The following is a 26,358-nucleotide window of genomic DNA, read 5'->3' on the forward strand; positions in this document are numbered from 1 at the left end:
ACACTCGCGGAAGGAGAGCTGTAACCAAAACAGAATTATAACAATTATAATTATGTAACTATGTAATTATGTAATTTAAAAAAGAATGAACACTAAAGAAAAAACGAAAACCCCGAAAGGAATCGTTCTACAAGCTGAAAAATTAACAACTACAATTAGATTCATAAACTAATTGAGACAAAATGTACGGCGTAGCAACCCCACCCACACGGGAAGGAAGCTACAAGGGCGTAGTAAAACATAGTAAAAGGGTGAACGACCTCAAGAGAGAGAGAGAGAGAAAGACCGAAGTCAAACTCGATCGCAACCCATAAAATTAGGCCGTGGTGGCCTAACTGCCGAGGCCTCCACGTAGATATCGTACACTACACACACACATCTGAAAAGGAAACTTACTTATTTCTATACTCAAATATATATACAAACATGAAAACATGTTTACATATATATTGAGTAAAAGAAAAGTAAGCGATTAAGTAAAGACAAAACAGACAATGGCTGCCAAGCGAGGACCAAGACAGAGACGTCTGTCACAGTCCGAGCCAAAAGTGAAAGTGAGTATTCACCTGTGTGTGAGGGGGAGGAGGGGTAGGTAGCTACCACTCCCCTACCCCCCCGCTAACTAGCGCGGGGGTAATACACCCTCGTTAAATTCTAATGGCTCGCCATTTCAGCTACGCTAAAAGTAATAACCCTTTGTAAATAGCGTGGTTTGTATTTCGGTTACGGAACAAACTAAATTTTCTTGAAACCAATTATTTTGGTTAGCAGCTCTTTCTTTACCAGCTCAAATGTACAGTACTTCTAGCTATTTCGTCACAATAGCGATTTTGGTACTAGCTATTATGGAAGTAGCGTTTTTGTCGCACTAGCTCCCTAGCTCTTTTGGACCTAGCTCTTTTGGACCTAGCCCTTTTGGATTGCACCCGTCAGGGACGTTACCATGTAGGCCACCACAACTCTAAATGCAGTGTAAATACATTGATAAAAGTGGGGACAAAATCTAAACACAGTGAATTTAAACTTCTTTATTATTGATATCTATGTCATGTTGTTACAATGAATCTTTGTCAAGGTTTGTGAAGACAAAGTTTGTTTCTGACGATCGACTGTCAAGATCAAGGCAAAGTTTAGCAGCGGCAGCTTTGTCGAGATCACAACACTAAAACTCTGAAAAGGATATGTTTACTGAGTATTGAAAAACAAAATCTCCAAAACTTGTGCTTAATATTATTCTCCGGAAATTACAGTATTTGCTTAGTTTTATAAATCTCCTGTAGTGAGTATACATTATGGTTTGCGACGAAAAAAGGATTAAGATCAATGCAAGCGTGATGCTATAATTGTACACACTTCTTTTGGCACCACACCTGTCACAGTTAACACATATGCTTTTCAAATGAGTCCCATGACTATGTATAAAGCAACTGCAGCCAAAATGCTATTCATAATTGCTACTTGACAACCCCTTCAGACAAGCTAATATCTAGACACCATGAGTTGTGCAGTTATGTAGATATTTGTTTTTTTTTTATCATATTTTTTTTTCTCTTTTAGCAGTAATCTAGCAATTTACAAAAAACCATGATATAAACCATTATTCACCTCAATGAAAACCTGAATAGTTTTCGCTAACAAACACTACATTTACGTCAACAATAGCTACATACTTGTAAGCACGTGTGTGTCACTTGGTTATAGAAGTAATAATGAAATATAGTCACCATATCACAACACAATTTGCATATTTATACAACGTACTCTTAGTGTAGATAAGACTGGGATGAGAGAAATAATGACTGGAGTTATAAAATAAAATCTACAGTTTCTTAGTATTTGGATACATCTAAAGATGACAATCTTACGTAAATCACAAGTTACAAAAGTTTTTCCTTTTTTACAATAAACACAAAATGTTAACTGGATACACAGCACAGGCAGTGGGGGGGGGGGGGGGGGGGGGGGCTAGAAGAAAAAACAAACAAGCCCTATAGGCCTTTTACAACACAAAATTCCATTTTGGAGTTGTATTTTTAAAAGATTTGTTAAAATAAACAAAATTATAAAAATAATTTGTATACATCTGGGGACAAAGAAATTGTACATAACTGATATGCCTTGTTTTTTCTTTTCCAGAAACCTTACAACAGTATGTCCTTCAATAAACTTAAACATAAAAGAAAAATTCTTTGGTAGTGGTCACTCCTGAGCTTGAAGATACAAGAGGACTTCACAATCAAGGTAAGGCCAACTGTGCTTAAATTGCGCTTTGTAAAGCGATAGCCTTGCATGCTCTGCTGACACGATAGGGTTACCAGTTCAAGTTTTTGTTCTCACTTACTAATATAACCGAAAGAAGAGAGAGAAAATATTCACTACATGTGGGCACTTCAACTGCCATTACTACTGGCAAAAAATACTGGAATGTATTGGGACAATTGTACCATGACTTCATAACATTTAAGTTTGTAAATGTTTGAACTACAAGAAAGAATTAGCATACATGCTTGAGGGCAACATGGTTAGGAAATAAATCGACAGTAGGTTGTGGATTATTAACTTTGCAGATTTGTTCACAGCAATCTTAAGTGTATGTCACAACAATACATGATTTGAAAAAAAAAAAAAAAGTTATATCTAGATAACTAAAGCTAGAATGCAAGGAAAACCCTGTAGGTGTATGTGCTAAAAGGCTAAAAATATTAGATGACATCATCGTGTATGTTAATAATCTTTAATGGTTTGTTGTTTTTTTTTTTATCAGGAGTGAACAATACACACTAAACACATCATGACCGTATACTTGGGCGGTCACTAACCTAAAAGGCAAGAGGAAGGCTACTTTGGGGTGCCATAAATAATACTTGCATCTTTAGGGACAATTGGAACAATATTTCTATTCTGTAATAAAGTACCCCATTAACTAATGGTTTTCATGTGTCATTTCTATTGTTTACTATCAAGACTAGTTGGAATGGGGAACTGAAAACCTAAGGTAAACAACAAACAGATTTCTCTAGCTTAGCATTGTAATGATTACTTATGAAAATTGTTTGAATGGGAATCTGTGACTTAAATACTCTTAGTACATGAACAATTGTTTGATATTGATCTGTTTTTCAGACATCAACATATGTTGAGTTTGCCTTCAGGAAAAAAAGGTCTTTTAAAGTTTTCTTTAATCCTTTACTATCCTTTCCCAAGTAGAAAAATAGTGTATCCATTGGGGGAAATAGGAAGAACAGGTGAATTATTGTTTTTCCTAATTATATGTACTTATAAAAGCTATAGGAAGTCTAATAATACTAACCTTCATTGATAAACTTGCCTACAGCATGCAACACTGCTGTCTATTAATGTCTATACTTTAAAAGTGTTTCTTTTGCATAAGTTTTACTTCCCCAAAAAGTAAATTTTTTTTTACCTGAAACCACACTGCCCTCAAGATGGAAAAAATATAAACTCTGCTTCTGAAAGATATTATTTTGATATATCAAGACTCTTAGCACCTGCGAGTGCTCAGACATTTAGAGCGAGTTGATTTTTCGTTGACCTTGCATATAAGAAATGGCCTTATGGATCCTATAGTTAAATCCTGATGTACTGTACAACCTTATTTAGTCACTGCTTTGAGTTGGTTTTCAAGCTCGTGAATGCGTCGATCTTTGATGATGAGTTGTCTTCTCAGCAGCTTAAGCTCTTCGCACTGGGCTGTGTACGCTCTACGTAGCTGCAAAGAATAAGAAAATATAAATAAGCGTTTTAATAAGACGAGATGGGTGTATAAATTTTACCCAGATAAATCATTTATTGGCCTTGAAGAGATTATGATTAAAGTTTGTAATCACTCGAAATACAAGGATTCAAACTGGCTGCTAAGCTAAGAACATTTGATTTTAAATGCTATACAGTATCTACTCTGCAGAAGCAATATGTTTGATTGTTCAGTTCCAAAAAGATGGTGGTTAATTTACCCAAAGATATGTACTAAGTTTAGTTGACCAGGACCAACTGTAGACAGTAATAAACTAACTGACGTGTCTGATAATACTTTATTGGTAAAATTTATTGTGGGTGACTAAGTATCCTACAGTATTAGCTGTTTAATAATAAAAAAAAAATTATAAAGGGCCATGTAATCTAAACAATAAACAAAACATAAAGGAGACATTAATTGAAACTCAAAATGTCTTTCATTCAGCAAGGTCTACTTTTTTTTTTCTTCAAAATACATCAAGTGCCAATACAAACTACAGAAAAGTCACAATTACATCTTCAAAACGTAAATACTGTACTACAAAAAAAGCTGTGTTGCAAAATAAAAATAAAGCTTGAAACAGCTGTTACTAAAGGTTACAGAAATGGATTTAATTACTAGTCAAGAATGTGCTCAGAATTTTTTTTAAGATTTAAGAAATTACATTCTAATTATTCATATTTATTTAAGTAGGCAAAATCTTTTGAATTATATGATATATTTAATGGCGTGTTTGGTTTTGTTAACATTTTGCTCTCGTTCTGTTTGTTATAAACATTTTAGTATACTGTACTTCTCAGCTTTCATGTAAATTGAATGGTATTCAGAAATTCAATAAGCTGGATTGTTACTCTGAATGACCTTCCATTTATTCCCATTTTGTGAATGTATAAAAGTTGACAGTATTGAATATCAACTCTCTGTGTATAATTGCATAAACAGGGTATCACTACACTAATTAAAAGTGGAAAAAGATGCAGACAAAGAAGAACAACATTTCCGAGATCTCCAAGTTGTGCGTAGCGTAGAATTGTTGGTTCTGTGACTGTTCCCATTTCCTCTACTCCTTTATAACAAACCACAGGATAATATTGAACTTATTGCAATAGGAGAATACAACAGAACTTTGAATTTCATTACAGTAAAGTTGCTCTTACTTGCACTTTAGATCTTTCTAGAAAATATACAGTAGGTAGAAGGTTAGCCAGGGCACCAGCTACCCGTTGAGATACTACCGCCAGAGAAAGTTATTGGGTCCTTTGACTGGCCAGACAGTACTACACTGGATCCATCTCTCTCGTTACGGCTCAGTTTTACTTTGCCTACACATACACCAAATAGTCTGGACTGTTCTTTCCACATTCACCTTTATCCTCATACACCTGACAACACTTGAGGTTATCAAACAATTCTTCTTTGCTCAAGGGGTTAACTACTGCGCTTTAATTGTTCAGTGGCTACTTTCATCTTGGTAAGGGTAGAAGAGACTTTAGCTATAGTAAGGAGCTCTTCTAGGAGGACACTCCAAAATCAAACCATTGTTCTCTAGTCTTGGGTAGTGCCATAGCCTCTGTACCATGGTCTCCCACTGCAAGAGCTCCCTTGTTTAAGGGTACACTCAGGCATGCTATTCTGTCTTATTTCTCTTCCTCTTGTAGTTTTTTAAAGTTTTTATAGTTTAATTTATATATACAGTATATATATATATATATATATATATATATATATATATATATATATATATATATATATATATGTTGTTACAGTTCTTAAAATATTTCATTTCAATTGTTCATTAATTCTCCTGTAGTGCATTTATTAAATTGTTTCCTTTCCTCAATGGGCTATTTTTCCCTGTTTGTGTCCATGGGCTTAGCATCTTGCTTTCCCAAGTAAGGTTGTAGGTTAGCTAATAATAATAATATATAGTAATTCTTTTACTTCACAAACATTTGCAGGATTTACAATATTTGCTTACCAGAATGCACGAAATATCACACGAGGTGGGGCTGAAGATAAATAGAAGAAAGACAGAGATGATGAGAACGGAGTATGCAATGGGTGATGAAATATCATTGGAAGGAGAAAGGATTAATGAGGTAGAATCATTCAAGTATTTAGGAACAATTATCTCCAATACAGGGTCTTTAGAATTGGAGTATAGTGAAAGATTGAAAAAAGACAATCAGCTAATGGCTAGCTTAAGTAAAATATGGAAATCAAATCACCTAGAGTTTCATATAAAAATCAGACTATATCTCAGTTTAGTGAGATCGGTGTTACTCTATGGACATGAGTCATGGTATGACAATGAAACAATCTCCAATAGATTTAGTAGATTTGAGAATAAAGCCCTCAGAAGATATTGGGAGTTAAATGGCAGGACAGGATTAGAAATGAAACTATAAGAGATTACTTGAGTACCATATGTGGATGAGATCATGACGAGGGGCAGATGGAGATGGTTTGAGCATGCTCTTCGCACTCCCCAAGAGAGATTTGTTCACCAAGCGTTTAACTGGGCTCCACTAGGCACTAGAAGAATTGGAAGACCCAGGCCTACATGGCTTGGGACTAAAAAGTGCAAAGTAGGAGACGATGAATGGAGAAGTATGGAATTAAAAGCTCAAGAGAGAGACGACTGGTGAAATCTAACCGAGGCCCTTTGCCTCAATAGGCATAGGAGATGATGATGATGATGAATTCTTTTACATCACTGTTTTCTTAACTCTGTATTAGAATGAAAACCTTCAATGTGTGCTCTAGACATTCTTATATCTTTAATATTAAATTACAGTATTAAACTTCTCCAGTCACTCAGAATTAGCTCTGGGATGAAGGATCTAAGTCAGTTTTGGGTGCATTGATACTACCCTTCCTTAGCCTATAACTCAGATAGACAAGGTTGCACCTCTTTTAAGTCAATTTTAATTTGGTTAAATGGGTGTGTGTAGTTTATAAGGCAACCTTGAACAATTATTTCAGGCTCAAGTGAATAGCCTTAGTAAAGTGGTTGCTGATGTGTGACAAGCATGGGACTTGCTTTCACTTTCACGGCCTGTCACTCTTTAATATATAACAACAAAAAATGCAGCCGTTTCTAGTCAACTGCAGGACAAAGACCTTGGACATTTCAATTCATGTCTGGGGTTTGGCCAGTTTTCATTATCACCCTGGCCACTGCAGATTGCTGGTGGTGGGAGATTTTTGTCTAATCGCTCACAATAAACCAACCTAGTATGGGTGGCCCTGACTAGTACAGATTTGCTGATCATAGTGATACACTAACTCTTTCCCCATGTTAGGGTATCCCCACTCATTAAATTGCCAGCCCACCACAGACATCAAAAGATATGACATTACTGCAGAGTCAACATAGTTATCTTGTATAGCTTTTAGGGGGAGGTTATAAGTAATCTTTCTCTTAGTGATGACAAATACATAGGAAAGGAATAAGTTTCTTAAAACACCAGAGGAGATAGCTAATTACTTGCAGATATTAGCTACGGCACTTAGCCACTGAATAAAAACTATTTGCCTCTATTGTTTCAATTCAACCAACATCAAAAAGTTTGTGCCTGGCCTGCTATCTGATCCTAGATTCTATCTGAATTGTTTCCAGCAGTATACAATTTTCTGGCGATTGAAACGTCACATTCACTACATTAGTGGAAAGTTTAGTGGGATTGCTGAAGCATGGAGTGTCTTTAAGACAAGAAAAGCTAACTATGAAGGTGATCCTCAGGACGTACAGGAGTTCCACATGAAAAGAAAAAATCCTGTTAGTTTTAGATCTTGAGAAGGTATTTCATCAGGTATGAAGCACTAAAATTAACAATTATGAAGCAGTAGGTACAGTATTACAATACAAAGCCTAAAATGAAAACGGCAGTAGATCTTTAAAGACTGGCATAAATTTTGTGTCTAGGTGTTGCTGAGCTCTTTAATGTATATTGTAGTAATGAAAGACTACAATCTACAATTTGGGTTGATCACAGAATATGAAAGCTGACATTAGAGTCATGAATGTTGGTCCAGAGTCAGAAATTTTTGTCAACTTTGCCTTTTCACATGCATTCTGTTGAGTGTTATATACTGTAGATGGTAGACTGCTTATATTCCAGAGTTGTTATTCTTCTGCCGTTCTTTTGTAACCTTTAGAATGACCTGCACTGAAGGAGCAAGCTACGGGCTCCTGGCCAGGGCAGCCCACAAGCGAGATAAGAATGTGAAAGACAAGGGAATCTTCTTCTGCCCCCTACAATTGCTTTATAAATCTGCTTTTGCAGTCATTAATCTTATGTTCCTTACTGAATTTTCCTTTCATGAAAGTGAAAAGTAAATTTTTATAACTTGAAGGACTTTGTAGCTGCATGCTGTATAAAAAAAAAAAATTCCTTGTAAATGCATTCTGGTAAAATGAAAAATAAGATTATAAATAGACATGAGCAAAATGCTATCCAAGGATTTCTTTTAATATATAGAACTTTGCGTTTCATTTACCTTAACAATGCGAATTACAGTTTTCTATATACAGTAGCTTCACTCATCCACAAATAATAAAGTGATTGAGTAAAGAAACAAACTGAATCCCTAAAACATTCTTTTATGATAGTTCAGAGACCTACAGATTTTTCCACAAATTTAGGAGTAACTTCATTAATCACTGAGTGATGTTAAAAATACAAATATATAAATGCAAAAGGATTAAAAATAAGCAGGTCCTATGTGTAGTGTACAGAAAGCAAAGTCTCAAAAGCCTACACTACACATTTACAAGAGCCTACGCTACTTAACCATCTGGAGATTTAAGAAATGAAAATCGTAGTTATAACTTTTCCATTAGAAAACCCATTCTAAAGATGACTAAACATACATAAAGTTTTAAGAAAACATTTTGTAAGGAGAGAGAAGATGTACCGGCACTTCTCACATTACACCTAACAGTACCATTGGCAAAAACAAACAGTAATGTAATATTTAACTATATCACACAACGACCTGAAATAAAATAATTTTATAACCAAATTTAGTAAAGTTTAATGGCTAGCATGAGAAAAATTTGCTATTCATATCAATATATAAAATCCTAAAATTATATAAAATTAGCTTGGTGCTGATTATTTCAAAAGATTACAATAATGATAAAAACCGAATAACATGAAGTTTTGTGGCAACATAGCTAATCACTAAGTTTTGAGAAATACAGTGACCAATTTCTAGCCTTTATTCCCCCCTCTAACATGCCATACTTTTGTTATGCAACATAAAGGCTCCCTGCTCAAAACAGCCATCCACCTTACAATAAATGATTGTAATTAAAATTTTACTAAAGGAGATGATCAATATTCCTACAGCCAACAAACATAATTTTGCCTTTCTGAATCATGCTACACTAGTCATATTCATCAATATTTTATTTGCCTGTATAATTCTGTTAGATTTGAAGAGAAATTTCATAACATCACCAACTGCCTAATCAGCATTCACTGTCCTAGGCAGTGTTAAGTTTATGTGCAATTTGATAATCAAAGTTTTTGTGAAATAATTACCAAACTAGAAAACCATTCTAAGTTAATAGTTTTAACAGACTACACTTGACTGGCCTGGGTATAGTTCTTATAAACTGCCAAAAATTTAACATTTAGCCTTGCGGGCATCATATTTTCTAGGATAATGATTAATGCAGCACCATTGGAGGTTTTCTTTAGAATGTACGTTTGTTTTGCTAAAGCTTGGCTGCTTTTCTTCACTAACAATGTTGTTGAAAGTAAGGTGAACATACTAACAAATTATGACGGTAATATAAGACTGGGTTCAAGATGGTACTTCCCAAACATTGTTCAAAGTTATCTCCATTTAGTATTTTTTTTCTGAGCCAGTGCTGAGAGATGCTGGAAAATGTTGAATCCGCTACTCAAACAAATCTTGGTACAAACCAAAAAACAGATATAGTAGAGCCCATGGATACATATAATATCACAAATTTTAAGTAATTTGTATTTTTCCTAACAGTACTTACCTTGAACTACTTTCTTAGGAGTATCTGGGATTCTCCTCCCAACCGACCAGAATTTTGTGTAGTTTCCCCTATCTCCGTTTTCTATAGTGGGTCCCTTTGTGGCGGATGGATACTCGCCCTGAGGCGACCCGGATCAGCGTGCGAGAGCATGGAGCTAGGTCTCGGTCACCAGTAAGCTTTTAATAATTATGGTCTCGGTCACCAGTAAGCTTTTAATAATTATGGTATCGATCTTCTGTAAGACACTCGGGGAAGGATGGGCGTGCAATAACCTGAAAGTAGTTCGAGGTAAGTACTGTTAGGAAAAATACAAATTACTTAAAATTTGTGATTTGTTCCAACACGGAGTACTGTACTTACCTGGAACTACTGTACTTTCTTAGGAGACTTACACCTTAGGAGGCGGGGGTGGACTTACAGACCGAGAGACCTGCTGGATATTAAATGATTGAACCTAGATAGGAGGCTAGGTTCTGCTGACAATCAAACGGGATAGGAGACTCGGGGAGAACTACGCAAAAAACTTTCTAGTGTCTAAGTAACTCGCCTATGTAAAAAGGCTCCGGACGTGGGCGTCTCCAATGAACGATTCTCACATGGGAGGAGGCAAGGTAAAAAGGGAATAGAGGGGAAGCAGGAATAAGGGGGGGATAATAAGGAAGGAACTTGTGTTGCTTGGAATTACTTCCCACAGGCTTCCCCGGGGCTTCAACCTTAAACCTGTTGGAGCTCGTAAATGACTGGGCCAATGGAGAAGGAGTCCAGAGACTTCCTTGTACAGTCCTTCAGGTAGTGGGCCGTAAACGTGTACTGCCTGGACCAAGTACCCGCCTTCAGCCATGTTCTTATCGAAGACTGACGACGTGCTCAGACCCCTAATATCATGGGGGCGCGGTCTGCCCGGCACAGAGGATACGTCACTGTCATAGGCTCTCTTTATGACTTGATGCAACCAGAAGGAGATGGTGTTCCTGGACACTGCCTTCTTCACCGGGCCAGAGGAGACAAACAGGCTCTTAATCCCAAGGCGAAGTCTGGCTGTCCTTTCCAGGTATTTCCTAACTGCCCTGACTGGGCATAGCAATAAATCCCCTGGATTGTCTGAACGCGGAATCGCTGGAACCGAAAAGCCCTCAAACCTGGGGTCCCAGGAAGCAAGGTTCTGCGTTTTGGCTACGAAGTCAGGCAAAAACTTGAAACTCAAATCTTTCCACCCTTAGAAACCTCGTACGCCAACCCGTGGAGCTTACTAACTCGTTTAGCGGAGGCCAGGGCGAGGAGGAAGACTGTCTTGAGGGTGAGGTCTTTGTCATGTATGTTCCTGAGGGGTTCGAAGGGTGGTCTAGAAAGGGCCTTAAGGACTCTGGCAACGTCCCACTGCGGAACTCTAGAGGAACGTGGAAACACGATTGTTCAAAGCTCTTAATGAGCATCGAGATCTGCCGGGAAGCTCCTAGAGCGAGTCCTTTGAGGAGAAAGACCTGACCCAATGCGGCTCGGACACCCTTGATGGCCAGGATAGACACTCCTAGGTCGTCTCTCAGGTGAACTAGGAAGTCCGCTACCTTATGAATGGAGGCATCCAGCGGCCTGAGGTTCTGGGAGGGACACCATTTCGTGAATGCGGCCCATTTAGCCTGATAAACCAAGACTGAAGATTTTCTCAGATATCCCGACATCCTCGCGGCGGTCTTAGACGAGTATCCCTCCTTCCTCAAGAGACGCTCGATAACCTCCACGCGTGTAGGCGGAGGGACTGAGGGTTTTTGTGAAACTTCTCGAAGTGGGGCTGACGGAGGAGGTCTTCTCTGTCCGGAAGCGGCCAGGGTGGAAGGATCACCAGTTCCTTTAGGTCCGCGAACCACTCTCTCTCCGGCCACCAGGGCGCTACCAAAGTCATCCGCAGGTTCCTTGCACGTCTGACTCTGTTGAGGACTTGTCTGAGGGTCCCGAAGGGAAGGAAGGCTCAAACGTCGAGACAGTACCAAGTGTGCTGGAAGGCGTCCTCGAACGCTGCTGCTGGGTCTAGCACTGGAGAACAGAACACGGGGAGCTGGGCGTTGAGCTTTGTGGCGAAGAGGTCCATCACCGGCGACCCCCACTTCAGGATGATTGTTTGGGCCACTTCCGGGTGTAAGGACCACTTCAACCCTACTACTTGACCCACCCTGCTAGGACGTTCCTTTTCCCTGGAATGAACCTGGCCGTGAGCTCGATGTGTTCCCTTTCGGCCCATTCCAGGATCTTTGCCGTGAGGTAGCACAACTCCCTCGACTTTAGCCCTCCTCCTTACTTTTTCACGTAGGCTACCACAGTGGCGTTGTCGCACATGAGCGCCACCGTGTTCCCTTGGAGGAGGTGGACGAACTCGACGCACGCTCTCTGAACTGCCAACAGTTCTAGGACGTTTATATAAAGGTTCTTTTCCTCGGGGGACCACTTTCCCTTCGCTGATTCGTCGAGGAGATGGGCTCCCCACCCCTCTTTCGATGCGTCCGTGAAGAGCAACATCTCCAGAGGGGTGGTCGCGAACGGCATCCCTTGAGTGTGTTCGCCCTGTCGGACCACCACTTCAGGGTTTCCTTCGTCTCTGGGGACACTGTGACTATCTTGTGTGGGGACTCCCCCCGGGGACCAGAATTCTTTCAGGTTCCACTGAACCGGCCTTAGCTTGAGTCTCCCCCGAGGGACTAGCTTCTCTAACGATACCAGGTGGCCCACCAGCCTCTGCTAGTCCTTGGCTCTCCTTGGGAAGTCCGATAGGAAGGGGAGGATTATTCGGTCCAGGTTTTCGAGCCTCTCTGAGGATGGGAAGGCTCTCCCCAACTTGAAGTCCAGGACCATCCCCAGGTATGTCATCCTGGTGGAGGGGATCAACTGCGACTTTTCCATGTTGATGGTGATCCCCAAGTCCTTGCAGAACCGTAGAAGTTTCGCGCCTTGCTCCTTCAGTACTTCCCCTGAGGCTGAAAGCAACAACCAGTTGTCTAGGTACCGGATCAGGCGGATCCCCTGTTCGTGGGCCCAGACTGACACTTGTGAAGACTCAAGTGAAGACCTGCGGAGCTGTCGACAGCCCGAAGCATAGGGTTCTGAACTGCAACGACTGGGAACCCCACTTCACCCTTAGGAACTTCCTGCTGGAGGGGTGGACAGGGATCTGAAAATACGCGTCCTTGAGGTCCAGCGACATCATGAAGTCCCCTTCCCTCAAGGCTGCCACCACCAGCTTCGGGGTATTCATCTTGAAGTTGGTCTTGCATATGAACTTGTTGAGACCCGAGAGGTCTATGACCGGCCTCCAACCCCGTTGCCTTCTCTACCTGGAAGAGCCTGCTGTAGAACCCCGGGGAGGGGTCCTTATCTAGTTCTAATGCCCCTTTGCCGAGCATGGCTGACACTTCTTCTTGCAACACCGCCTTCCTCAAGGTGTCCTTGGGAGCCAACCACTCTGCACGTTGGTCGGGGATTAGAGGGGGCGGGTCTGCCAGGAAGGGAACTCTGTACCCGTCCCTCAGGACTGCCACGGACCATGGATCTGCTCCGTTGTCCCGCCATGCTTGCCAAGAACGTTTGAAGCATCCCCCTACCTGAGGCTTCGGCAGGAGTAGGGGGCCTCCCTTCCTACCTTCTCCTGGAGGTGCGGCTAGAGCGGCCTCTCCTAGAGTTGGAGTAGTTTGGCCTAAAGGAGGCCTGCGGAGTCGTGCTTCCCCTAAGGGGGGGGGGGGGTGCGAGGCTTGACGCCAGAAAGACGAAGGGGAGTCTCGTCTGGGTTGTGCTGCCGAGGGGTGGGGACCGTCCGGCGCAGCCCTTCTATGAGTCGGACGTCTTGCTGCAGGGCGCCTGGAATCTCCTGTCTCTTTGATCTTCCTTACCCTTTCCATAACTTCCTCCACTGCCTTCAGGGGGAAGACGGAGTCACCCCACATCGGGGAGTTCCTCAGGCACTTCGCTTCCCTCTCGGGTAGCCTATGGATCAACTTATTTAGCACGGTGTCTCTCTTCCGTAAGACCCAGTTGGCCGTCTGCGTGAGGGACTGGAAGGTGAGGAATTTCATTGCCTTCCCACCTGAGCGGATTAGTTCTTAGAGTAGGGTTTGATTTTTAGGCACTGCCAGGTCATGGGACAATTGAAAACCTACCAAGGTGCAAGCCCACCAGTTCAGCAATGACGTGACGTTCACTATGTCTTGGGCCGTGTCTTTAATCATCGCGGCTTCTGCTGGGGAAAAGCACACTGGGGCGGAGGAGGCCCTGTCTTCCGCACTGCCCTGGTTAAGGGTGGCTATTGCCGCTTCGACTGTGCGGGGTCCCGAGTGCCGCCCGTCCGGGACGTAAAACCGCTTCTGGGTCTTTAACCCCGGCAGCAGCTTGAAGGACCCTTGGGCCCTGTGAGAGTTTGCTTGACCCGCGACGTACCTATCCACGTGGTCCATCCCCAACTTAACGTCTGGGGCCAACGGAAGGGTTAGGGACGGCTACTGTTGGACAGGGTTGTCGACTAACCTGCCCAGACCTGAGAGCCAGGCCTGCTCTGTCGAGGGTTTCGGGTCATCCAGTCTGTAGTGCCGCCTGATCAGAGCCAGCACTTTCCTATAGGAGGGGACTTCATCTGCCGAGCACTCCCCACCGTCCATCAGTCCTTCCACCACTTGATCCTAAGCGTCGGGTGCATCGTCGATCACGGATGGAGCCACATGGGAGGCTAGGTCCTCTCTCTCGCCGATCCAATGGTGCGGGAACTTCCAACACAGGTGCCTCCGCCGAGACGGAGGTAGCCGTCATGGGTCTACCTCCTCCCGAGGAGCTCCGTGGGGCCAGGGGCCCACGGTGATCTGCCGGTTGGCCAGGGCACTTGGACAGCGCTGCCGTGGAACCGGGGATAGGGGCCATGTTACCGGCCCGAAGGAGTGGCACTCTCCGCTGGGCGGATGGAGCCGGTGCCTTCGCGGGTTTTGGCATGGCGAAGTCGACATGTGTCGGCGGCTTCGGACGACAGGCGGACCGAGCGGACGACAGGCGGACCAAGCGGACGCCACGTGTGGTAAGGGCGAAGGCGCGGCTCTAGCGGGCCACACGGATGAGCCTGGAGCGGCGGCTGCCCTGATTAGCTCACTACGGGTAATCGTCACACGAACCCACTTGTCCCTGGATGATCGCCCTTTCTTGCTCCTCTTCCTGGAGGTCTTGAGCGTTTCCTGGACGGGGCTGAGCGGGAGCGAGACCTCCTCCTACGGAACCTCTTCCGCTTCTTTCTCACCTCACGGGGATCGGAGTCTTCCGAAGAGGACGAGTCTGACAAGGATGATGAAGAGGAGGAAGAAGAAGAGGCGGAAGAAGAGCTCGCCGAGTCCTCCGATGACGATGTAGGGTCCTCGTGCTGCTTCATCGGCGGCGTGAACGGCTGCATAAAGTCGGGCGGGAGCATCAACGACGGCGCCGGGGGAGTCCGTAGCGCCTTCCTGGACGCGAACGAGCCGTCGAACTCTTCCTCTTGGCGCATCGGCGACCTGAATGGCATCCTAGGCGCCGTCCAAATAATGGAGTCGGGGTCCGACAAACCTGTCGGCGGTCTCTCCTAGTCTACTTCTCCCCCGGGAGCTGAAGTACCTGAAATACACTGCCATGATGCGGGGGAAGGAGCTGGTCCAGTCTTCCCCCACACCGGGTCTTCGGAAGACGGGTCCTGCAGGCACCAGAACCTTGTCTCCTGAGCACACTCCCGCCCCCCCCCCAGCAGGCCCCCCCCACGCCTGCGAAGCAACAACATGAGTCCGATGTTCCTGAAGGGGGGGCTTCAGGAACATCGGACTCATGGGGAGCGGCAATGGGCTGCTTCCCCGCAACAGACTTAACCTCGTCCCCTACTCTGAGTAGGGGAAGGTGACGGGGAACCTCTCTCTGATGGAGCGGTGGGTGAAGCTGAGGGCGAAGCGGCGCCCACCTTCTTAGGAGATCTCTTAGACGCCTTCTTCTTCGTCGCGGACAAGGCCCACTGGATCTCAGGTCAGGACGCGCATTCCGGACACGTGGCGGACGGGGAACACACGCTACCCCTGCACGAAGAGCACAGGGTATGCGGGTCAACCTCCGGCTTAAGACAGGAACGCACCACACGATTTACCGGCCTTAGGCCCGGGCAACGGCGTTGGGGATCCATACTAAATCACAAAAGCACCAGGCAGCACTAGAACACTGGGAAAGGAGGTGGATGAAAGGATACAAGGGAATCGATAAACACGCGGAAACCACGTGGGGACACAAAGGGTCGCACGGAATGTGAGAGAGCGGTGAGATTTTAACTATGGTGCAACCAGAAGCTTACGGGTGACCGAGACCTAGCTCCATGCTCTCGCACACTGACCAGAGTCACCTCAGGGTGAGTATCCATCCGCCACAGAGGGACCCACTATAGAAAACGGTGATAGGGGAAACTACACAAAATTCAGGTCGGTTGGGAGGAGAATCCCAGATACTCCTAAGAAAGTAGTTCGAGGTAAGTACTCCGTATTGGAACAATTATTATTTGGACACGTTTTAAATTTTGTGGGGGTATAGTTACCATAACTTGTTTCCAGTTATATGTTTAATTGTACTGGTGACTTCCTCTTTACTTACATTTTTTATGGTATAATTTTCATGCTTTTGTTGCTTTTTATCAAGATTTCTGCATTTAATTAGTATCCTAAGATTTTATATTTACAGTTAATTGAAAAGATCACAGTATTTTTAGTGTATATTCAAGTAGTTTTATGAATAATGTGAAGTTATTTAACAATATGTCCAAGTCCCAGTTTCTTCATTTCCCAATCACAATCACAGGATTTATTCCTAAAAGGAGGGTAAATATTAGAGCAAGTCAAGCAGTAACATTGCTTGGACTTGAAGGACATGTGTGTTTTTCTGTCTAATAACATTAATTTTTCTGTTTTGATCTGTGTTTCACTGTTATTACTGTAACTACATTTTTCCAATAAACATCACATGCTTAAAGAAAGCATTATTATTCCTACTGTTATTATTGTAACTACATTTTTCCAATAAACATCACATGCTTAGAGAAAGCATTATTATTCCTACTGTTATTATTGTAACTACATTTTTTCAATAAACATCACATGCTTAAAGAAAGCATTATAATTCCTTATTTCCTACTGAGATTAAAAGAAATTAAGTCTGTACAATTGTTAAACAGTAAACAGTTGCATTGATTTACATGGCTAAGCTGAATGACCTTCCCTACATAATCAAGATCTAAACATAAGATCTAGTATATCCCTAAAATACCTATACAGCACCTCAATACAGAGCTATGAATCGCATTAAACTTGTAATATTCCAATAGGAGAACACCAATTGTGCTTTGTACATCAAAAGGTTATGATCAGAATGCACACGTAACAGTAAATGATAACGTAGAGTAACCTCTCAATTTGTCAGCTTCAATATTATGGCAGTTATTCTGGTCTACCTTTTGCTAATCAATCTCTTGAATTAAATTTTGCATATGGAGTACAATGAAATTTAGTCTAGTCTAGAAATATAAAATTTCTGTTATCTGTTGGATATTTTGAATGATCATGTGTAGGGTCTCAAGTTGAAAGGATACAACTGTCAAATGATAGGAAAATATACATGTGTGAAATAAATGTAGTAATAAAAAATCTTGTACATCAAATAAATTAGAAATATTCCTCCAAACTACATTTTATGACACTGAAAGCATGCTACACAGAACAAGCAGAGGTACAGTATGCCGAGCATTTAATAGGCAGCCGGTCAATCGTTACATACGAAATCAGATAAAAAAAAAATGTCAATCAGGAGATCAGTTAAGTCCTCGGACTATCAGACCTTCACGTACACAGCTGGTATGACTGCCAAACAAAACTATAGTTACTAGTTATCTAAACACTGCCAGATGCTAAAGGTAAAACAACGGGAGTATAACGAGGAGATTTCACACAAAATAACTGTGAAAAAACAGACGATAGATAACGGAATATCTATACACAATGAAGCATAGAGATCGAGAGGAGGGCTCTTTAAAAGCGTCAAGACAGAAGCATCCATGCAGCAATAAAAACAGATCATCCACAATCTTATTCTAAGCATCACCTTCCGTAGCAGATTCCTGGGATTCAGGGGGGTTCGACTGTCGTTCAAAGAGCAACACAGAATTCATTTGAGTTATAGTGGAGGTGTGTTTGGCTTTGGACTTACAATAAAAATAATTATTACATTAATTCTAAATGTTTATACATATTTCTATTTCCATCATGGCTATTCTTCCTTCTGTAGTAGTGGAGAGACCAACAAGCAAGGCAAGGTGATGTAATAATTAAGTCTATGTCATGATGGTAAATGCAATTTGAATTATGTTTATGTCAAAGTACTTAAAAACTAGGGATGTTATCAAATCAGTGAGAGGTTTAAAACCACATTTTAAAATCTATTTAGTGTTTTTATAATAAATTAAAAACTACAAGTCAAGAAACTTTAATAAATTTGTACTCTAATTATTTTATCCTGTGACTTAAATAAAAACATCTATTACGATTATTGTTCAACAATTTAAAATTTCAGTTATCAATAAATCTGGGAGTTAACCTTATGTGGCAAAAGGGGCTGGATCACTTTTTTCTCAATTTTATAGACACAAACCAAAAGGACTTTTAACAAGACTACATCCCAAAGTTATACTGTACTATATTGTGATAATACCAATAAAAAATTTTAGGACAATTCTCTTATATTTAAAGAATATCTGTCGATAAAAATTTCTGCATTTTCTTAACAGCTAAATGGAAATATTTGTGTATTTATTTCTACATTTCAAAATCCATGATTACAGGCAAACTTCAATTTGCCAATTATACGACAATAAAATTGTAGTTCGGTTTAAAACTAAGTTGTGGAGTGTGAACTTGTAAGAAGGCACATATCATATATACCAGATAATACACTGGTTAGTTTTAACAAAATAAAAGAAAACATACTGTACTGCCAAATTAAATCTTATTTAATAATGATTAATGATCATTCCTACCCTGTAACTGTCAATAATTTTATCTTGAGCTTATTATCAAATAGGAGTCTTTGGTGCAAGAATTTGGAGACTGGATATTCCAGCTGTTTTGGATTATCTTTTTTTTTGCCACCAACAAATATAAGTTTTTCAAGATGTTATCAATCCTGCTCTCCTAAACTTCCCAAAGACTTGGAGTTTTTGACCAATGTAAGGGATATAGTGCACAAGTTGACACTACAGATGAATTTCAAGAATTTTATCGTTATTTTCAATGAAACTGACAGATACTTGCACTGTGGTTTTCCGCCGTTTGCCGAGAGAAGCTGATCATATATACGTAGTGTATTTGTAGTCTATTCAACAAAGAATTTTTCAGGAGTATTGTTTTTTGCAATTCTCAAACATGTGAATAGAGTATAACACATTGAACTATTATAGATTATTGCTTTCACAGTACATTACCTATACAGTATTTACAATTAAACGATGTATAATTTGTAATAAAAACACATCCTTAAATTAATATACTGGAAATGGTTAAGATTATCGGTAATTTTACGATTATTTATTATTTCACTTTTGAAAATGCATTTTTAAAATTTCTATGAAACGAAAAAAGTGGTTCATTAAAGTTTTTGAGGGAAATGCAAATTCAACCCCTTTGAAAATTATTATTTTAACAAAAATTTGTTATTTCTCTACACAGTTGATATTAATGTTTCTTTGCTCTCGAAGCTTGGCTTATAATGAAGTTTACTTCAAAACTAAAATATCCCCCCTTTTTTTTTCCCCTTTGATTGGCTTAAGCCTGTAGTACAGTACTTTATTGAGGTAATCTAGCTGTTAATGGCAATAATCTCGGAGTGGGCATTGCCATACCTCGGAGCTCAGCTCCCGCACAGGAAAGAGCTTCCAGCCAGCGCTAACCCGGCACAGGGGACTTCTCAGATTAGCGCCATCACTGACAATAGTCCTTAGACTTGACTAGTTGCTTTTTTAAGCTAGTCAAGAATTAGACTTAGAGTCCAGTCTATGTTGAGCTGAAATTTTCAGCTCTGCCGAGGACTGTCGACTTTCAGATGAGCACATATAAGGTTAAATCCTTGTGTGAATGGGAAGACCTAGCCTTTTGTGAAGAAAATGAAGAATGTACACTTCCATACCTCAGCATTGTTGTCCAATGCTCGAACAGGTCCCGCATCCATGCTGTGTACCACCAGGAATGTTTTGAATTCATGGGTAAATCAGAAGTACTGTAACTGACCAGCTGAAACTACACCCAGCAAGCATCCATCATAAAGTACCATGAAAGTGTACCAACTGCCGTACTTCTCATGCAGCACAGTACCAAAGAACGGCCAATTGGCCAAATTCAATTACCCCTTCTAGCACCTCTCCTGCCCAAACTCCTGTTCCTCCTGCATCACCTTCCTTATCCAGTCTCCCTCCTACCTCTCCTAACCATGTTTCTGCCACCCCTTCTATATCGGTGGGATCCCCTGCTGCCAAGAAGAGCAGGCCCAAAACACCACCTACCTCTTCAACCAGATAGGCATCTGACGGATTGTAACTACGGCACCTGGCTGACACAGCTTCTCATTGAAGCTCCCCCCCCCCCCCCCCCCTTTGAAGGAGAGCCCTCACCGTTCATCTCACCAGCAGCAGTCGACTCTCCAGAGAACGTCGCCTCACCAGCAGCAGCCACCATACCAAGTTTAGGCTCCCAGCAACAGGAGATGCCCATCTTTTTATTATTACTTGCTAAGCTACAACCCTAGTTGGAAAATCAGGATGCTAAAAGCCCAGGGGCCCCAACAAGGAAAATAGCCCAGTGAGGAAAGGGAACAAGGAAAAATAAAAAAATTTTAAAAACAGCAACAACAGTAAAATAAATATTTCCTATATAAACTATACAAACTTTAAAAAAACAAGAGGAAGAGAAATTAGATAGAATAGTGTGCCCGAGTCTACCCTCAAGCAAGAGAACTCAAACCCAAAACAGTGGAAGACCATAGTACAGAGGCTATGGCACTGCTCAAGACTAGAGACCAATGGTTTGATTTTGAAGTGTCTTTCTCCTAGAAGAACTGCTTACCATTGCTCAAGAGTCTCTTCTACCCTTACCAAGAGGAAAGAAGCCACTGGACAATTATCGTGCAGTAGTTAACCCCTTGAGTGAAGAAGAATTGTTTGGTAATTTCAGTGTTGTCAGGTGTATGAGAACAGAGGAGAATCTGTAAAGAATACGCCAGACTATTCGGTGTATGTGTAGGCAAAGGGAAAGTGAACCTTAACCAGAGAAAAAGATTCAGTGTAATATTGTCTGGCCAGTCAAAGGAACCCACTCTAGCTGTAGTATCTCAATGGGTGGCTGGTGCCCTGGCTAACCTACTACCTATTATGTAGCAGTAGCTGCCATAGCAGCAGCAAATACCATAATCAAGATCACTGCCAGAACCAACCTCAAGGGTCACCCTATAATCACCCCAAAGAACCAGGATAGTGCCAGCCTTCTTCAGAGGGAAGCCTCCCTGACGTATTTGTACCCTGCAATAAGGCTGAGGAAGGCAGTCGTCTACGGCTACCAAGTTAAGGGGCCCCTTGAAATTATCACCTGTTGCAGCTATGTTGCCAATGCAGAATGCCGAAGACAAGAAAATGTGCCCATTACGGAGGTAACGGTTACCTCCATTGGGCTCATCCCACCATCACTGGATCTTGGAATCTAGGGTTCATTCCCGATAAGATTTCACACCTGATCCCATGAGATGTTTCAACTGCCAACGGTTTGGACACCACAGAGAAGATGGAAGTGGCCCAGCTGTCTGTGAATTCTGCAGTCAACGTCATCCAACGCAAAACTGCATAGACGCACACAAGGAAAGAAGGGAAACCTTTCCCAAGTGCCCCAACTGTGCCCTTCCCCTTCATGTGTGGAACAAGAATTGTCCAGAGTTTCTGAGGAAAAGTGAGACAGTTATCAATCCACCGGCTACTACAGCAGCAGCAGCATCTATGCAGCCAGCAACCTATACAGCAGTAACATCACTGACCCACCCACCTAAGCTACAGAGAGCCCCACGTCACAGACCTGTCCAGCAACCTGCCACTGCCCCTGATCCAGTTATCCTTATCCCACCTGTACCACCATCTTCCTCCCCACAACCCCATCCTTCACCCACCATCTTGACTCTCTGCCCCTTGAAGAATCATTCCTACCCTCCTCCACCTCCTGTCCAGAGTCTGCACTCTATTCAAATTCCCCCTTCATATCCAGACTCTTCTCTAATCCCTCCTTAGTTCCTCGTTCTCAACCCCTCTTTGACCAGAGATAAGTTGTTATAACTTATAACTACTCCTGTTCTCTCCTACTAAAAATCCTTCTCTCCTCTCCCAGTCTTTTCTATTACTACTGGGACTTACTGCTATAAAACTTTTCACCTACTCCTAAAGCTTTTCCTTTCAGTTCCAGATGAATCCGGGGTTTTTGGCCTGGCAGCCATGCTCATTGGAGTGACCGGCTGCGCCTACTCTCCAGGTCTCGGTGGCTATGTTGATTGCCTTGAGAAAGAGTTCAATTCCTCTAAGAAAACTTTGACTCCTGCAGCTACGATCCTGGTGCGGAGCAGATGCTTGTACCGAGAGCACACACTGTGTGCACTTAGGGCTACTGCCTTGTGCCAAGAGCCCCTGCTCGGCTGTAAATGCCGGGCAATCTGAACCAACCAACCAACTATACCTACTTTGTCTTTCAGTCTCTTAAGTTGAAATTAATATCCAATCCTCTTGACATCACTAGTCAGTGAGGAGAAGGGTGGTATGTTATGAACATAGGTGAATAATAGAATTGACCAATTTTATTATTAAAAGTCTAATCATTTCTATGAACCTCCTCTGTTGTTCATATGGCTGACTACCTCACAACGATGGAGATGGGACAGTGAAGGAAAGTGATACCCTAAAATAATAAACCAATCTAGTACCAGAGTCTCGATGTACAAAGAAAAAAAAAAGTTCAAATAAAGTTTGTTAAAATGTGAATTGATTTTCCACTCTGGGATCTCAAATACAACCTCACTATCAATCCATTTACTTATATACAGTATATGATTGTGTATCGTGCGACTTTTGAGGCTAATTTTAAAGGGGTTTCATAATACACAATATAAAATTAGTATTTTACTGTTGGGCCAAGCTACAATGTTAACCAAACAATATGCCCATTTAATGAGGTAAAAAGTACTGCTGTATTTAAATAAACATGATTTTGATAAAGCTGATGCTTTACTTAACTCTATCTGATGATAATACTGTACATGTAATATTCATATATACTAGTATCTATATGGTACAAAAAGTTTAATTAGCTCTGGGAGGTCGCTTGCATCTTAAAACAAATTTTCCCATGAGAAATAAAGGATATTCACTTGATGTATTCCAAATCTCCATAAATACATATACATACTGTAACATATTCTTAAGGGTATGTAATGGATATTAATATTAAAATCATAACCTCTAACATCAGAAATGAATACAAATTAATAATTCACAATAAAAATAGCAATATTGACAAATTAACTCACACTTTACTTTTGAGGAGAGTTGTTGCTGGCATCAGTTGCCAATTCTTTTCTTGAAATTTTTCAATTACTCCCGAGGCGGGAGTAAACTTGAATGTTTCTTTTTCTGCAGACGTACCTGGCTCCTTTTTCACAAAGACAGAATACAATACAGTTTTTGGTAATCATAACCTTCTACTAAACATCATCTTTTCAATGTTATCTAGAACATGTGGCTGTTTTATCAGTGTCAGCATCCCTTTCGCAGTATCAACTAATTTGATATCTTATTTCTTCTATCAGAATTGTACAAATTGTGGATGTGAGGTTATTTCACTATAATTTTGCCAGGTCTGCCACACGTGTACCTTGTTCATGCTTTTCAATAATTTCTTTTTCACTTCTAAGGTAATTATTTTCTTACCATTTATTCTTAATAATCTTGGATGCCACTGTCACGATAACATAAGGTTAACTTTACAAAGCTGCGCAAAATCTCTTTATGATGAACAAAAGTCACAACTCAATAAAGAACACGCAATCAAAACTCCACAAAAACAGCTCGAAAGATACTCGAACGATATGATGGTTTTACGAGTAATACTCAGTGTGTGGAAGAGTTAGAATCTGAGGAAAGTGGAGGGTATATAGTTTGTTTTATATAACACCATATATAACTATGAAATTTTTGAAGCAAGAAAAAATGGTCATTCTTGATATTATAGCAAGTGCAAGATTGTGTTCAGTTTATAAGAACTAGAATGTACAAAAACTACCCAAAGAATTGGAAAAAATAATCCTTAGCTTTGTAATCAAGCACCTCAGAGCTAAAGGGTATAAATCATCGTGTATTAGCAACATGGATAAACCTTTTCTAACCTTCCATATGCAATTAAACTCAACAATAAGTAAAATGAGAGAAATTTATTTTACTAAAAACTATATACCCAAGTCTCTGTGTTGTTATATATGTTGTTATATAAAACAATAGTCTCTGTGTTCAGACACTGCCACTTTAATTTATAAATGTAGCTATTTCTACAAAGGGTTTCCAATTATTTTTCTCCTTGGACACCACTTTTCCCCATGCTAAAGAACTCAACAGCTTGAACACTGTTTTCTAAGCTTAAGCTACAGCTTATTGCATAAATTTGCAGTATATTTTCTTACTGATCTTCTCTCCATAGCGAAAAAAGCTATAACTTCAAGTACGAGAGATTGATGTAAAAAGGACCATGCTTTGTTGCCCTAACTAATTCAAAATCTAGACACTGACGGATGTACAGACCATTTGTTTGGAAGAATTTTTTTCATACTTAATTGATCAGCAGAGATTTTTTATTTCCCTGGAATAAAGCAAAGGAGAAGGACAATTCCTCTAAAATTCATCCAAGTCCATAGCACTTCCGCTATCTTTATAAGGATTCTGACCTAATTCCACCATTTTCTATTTTGAGGTAATGCTGTCGTGTTGTCCAAATTACCCATGACACCAGAGGCTGAAGGGCCTTCCCTTGAACACCACTAGAAGTTCTAGGGAATTGATAGGAAAGTTGATTCTTTTGCCATCCACTTCCTTCACAGATAAAGAAATTCTGGAGTTGCACTGCATTCTTGCTGTAAAGTTTTTGTTTTGGGGTAAACACTGATATAAGCCAAGCTTAGAGAAAAGCAATATGAACATCAGGTTAGATTCATAGAAAAAAATTAATTAAGCGGAAAAGAAAAATCTTCAAGTTCCTTTCTTGTAGTGTACAAGAGAATAAAATGACATTACGGTTTCATCAGCCTCTTTGAAACAGCTTCTTATCCAGACCTGTGTTACCAAATGTGTGTGCTCCAAGATAATTCCCTTGTTCTTGCTTATGTACAATTTGAGAAGGAAAAATTTCATGAAAAAAAAATATCTAGGAAAAGTTTGTCTACTCGGGCAAAAGTCTGGTGTTATCAAAAGTTCTATAATCACAATAAAATAACAAGAAAAATACAAGTTTATATGAATCAGAGTACTGCCACACAAAATAGAAATATACAGCAGCACTACAACCATGAAACTCAGTGTTTGTACTACCATGGTAATTAACGTACAATTTTATCCCACTAGAAAAAAAAGTATCTTTTGCCTATTTAAAAATTCAAGAAAATCAATGACTGTAAAAGATTTCACACTTACAATACGTACTCAAAACACTCCGCCAGTAATGTAATCACGGCTATTCCAATGAAATCAGTTTTTAAAGCTTTTGGGTAAGAAGTCACCAAGGTTGATATATAAGCCTGGTTCCCCCACTAAACAAGAATGACGATTATAATCAAGACAAAATACTTCGATAGTCGAAAAAAAGCTTTACAAACGTCTCTACTACATTCTCCATGCAAAGATTGTTATGTCCAATAAAAAGAAAATATAACTATGCCACTGAATGTTGTTTCATAATTTCAGAGAAATTAATAATTGATAAACCTTGCAGAAGTTCCAAGAATTTCTATTTTTGGTCACAAGCAAACAAGCATTAAGGCCTAATAAAAAAAAGGGCTATTCTTCCTCTATGACAAATAGCAAAGAATATAGATATATAAAAGAGTTGTGATAACAAACAATGTGAATAAAAAATAGACTGCAAAAGCCAAGGGACAGGGCTGCTTCCTTATCTTACCCACCATGCACTGCACCAGTGGCTGTGTGATAGGAAAGTACAGTACAGTATTAAAGATATTTTAACATTTTCAACTATTATCCTTCCCACCAAACTTCTCAAGACTAAAGCATCAAATGATAACTTTTAATGTAATCTATTTTATCTCACATACCAGAAGTAACATGGAATTAAATCTACAACTATACAAAATATCTGTTTTGGAACACTTAGCAGACATAGATTCCTATCAAAAGTTTGGCTAGTTTTTGCTAAAAGCTGATAGTAAGCATTGTTAGGCTGCAAGATGATTTCATTCTCATGAAAATCAAATATAAATCCAAATGTAT

General features: G+C 40.6%; 1 protein-coding gene across 1 annotated transcript in view; it reads right to left on the minus strand.

Moving 5' to 3' along the window:
- Positions 1-1,013: 1,013 nt before the first annotated feature.
- LOC137659323 (coronin-2B-like) overlaps positions 1,014-26,358 on the minus strand; it is a 95,136-nt gene continuing 69,791 nt past the window's right edge. Inside the window, exons 10-11 of the mRNA XM_068394343.1 lie at positions 26,034-26,051; positions 1,014-3,730 (exon numbers count right to left, since the gene is read on the minus strand). Of these exons, the coding sequence (XP_068250444.1) occupies positions 3,614-3,730; positions 26,034-26,051 (135 nt within the window). The 3' untranslated portion in view covers positions 1,014-3,613. The remainder of the gene's footprint in view (positions 3,731-26,033; positions 26,052-26,358) is intronic.

This window comes from Palaemon carinicauda, chromosome 19 (assembly GCF_036898095.1).
Source record: "Palaemon carinicauda isolate YSFRI2023 chromosome 19, ASM3689809v2, whole genome shotgun sequence".
Taxonomy (NCBI): Eukaryota; Metazoa; Arthropoda; class Malacostraca; order Decapoda; family Palaemonidae; genus Palaemon; species Palaemon carinicauda.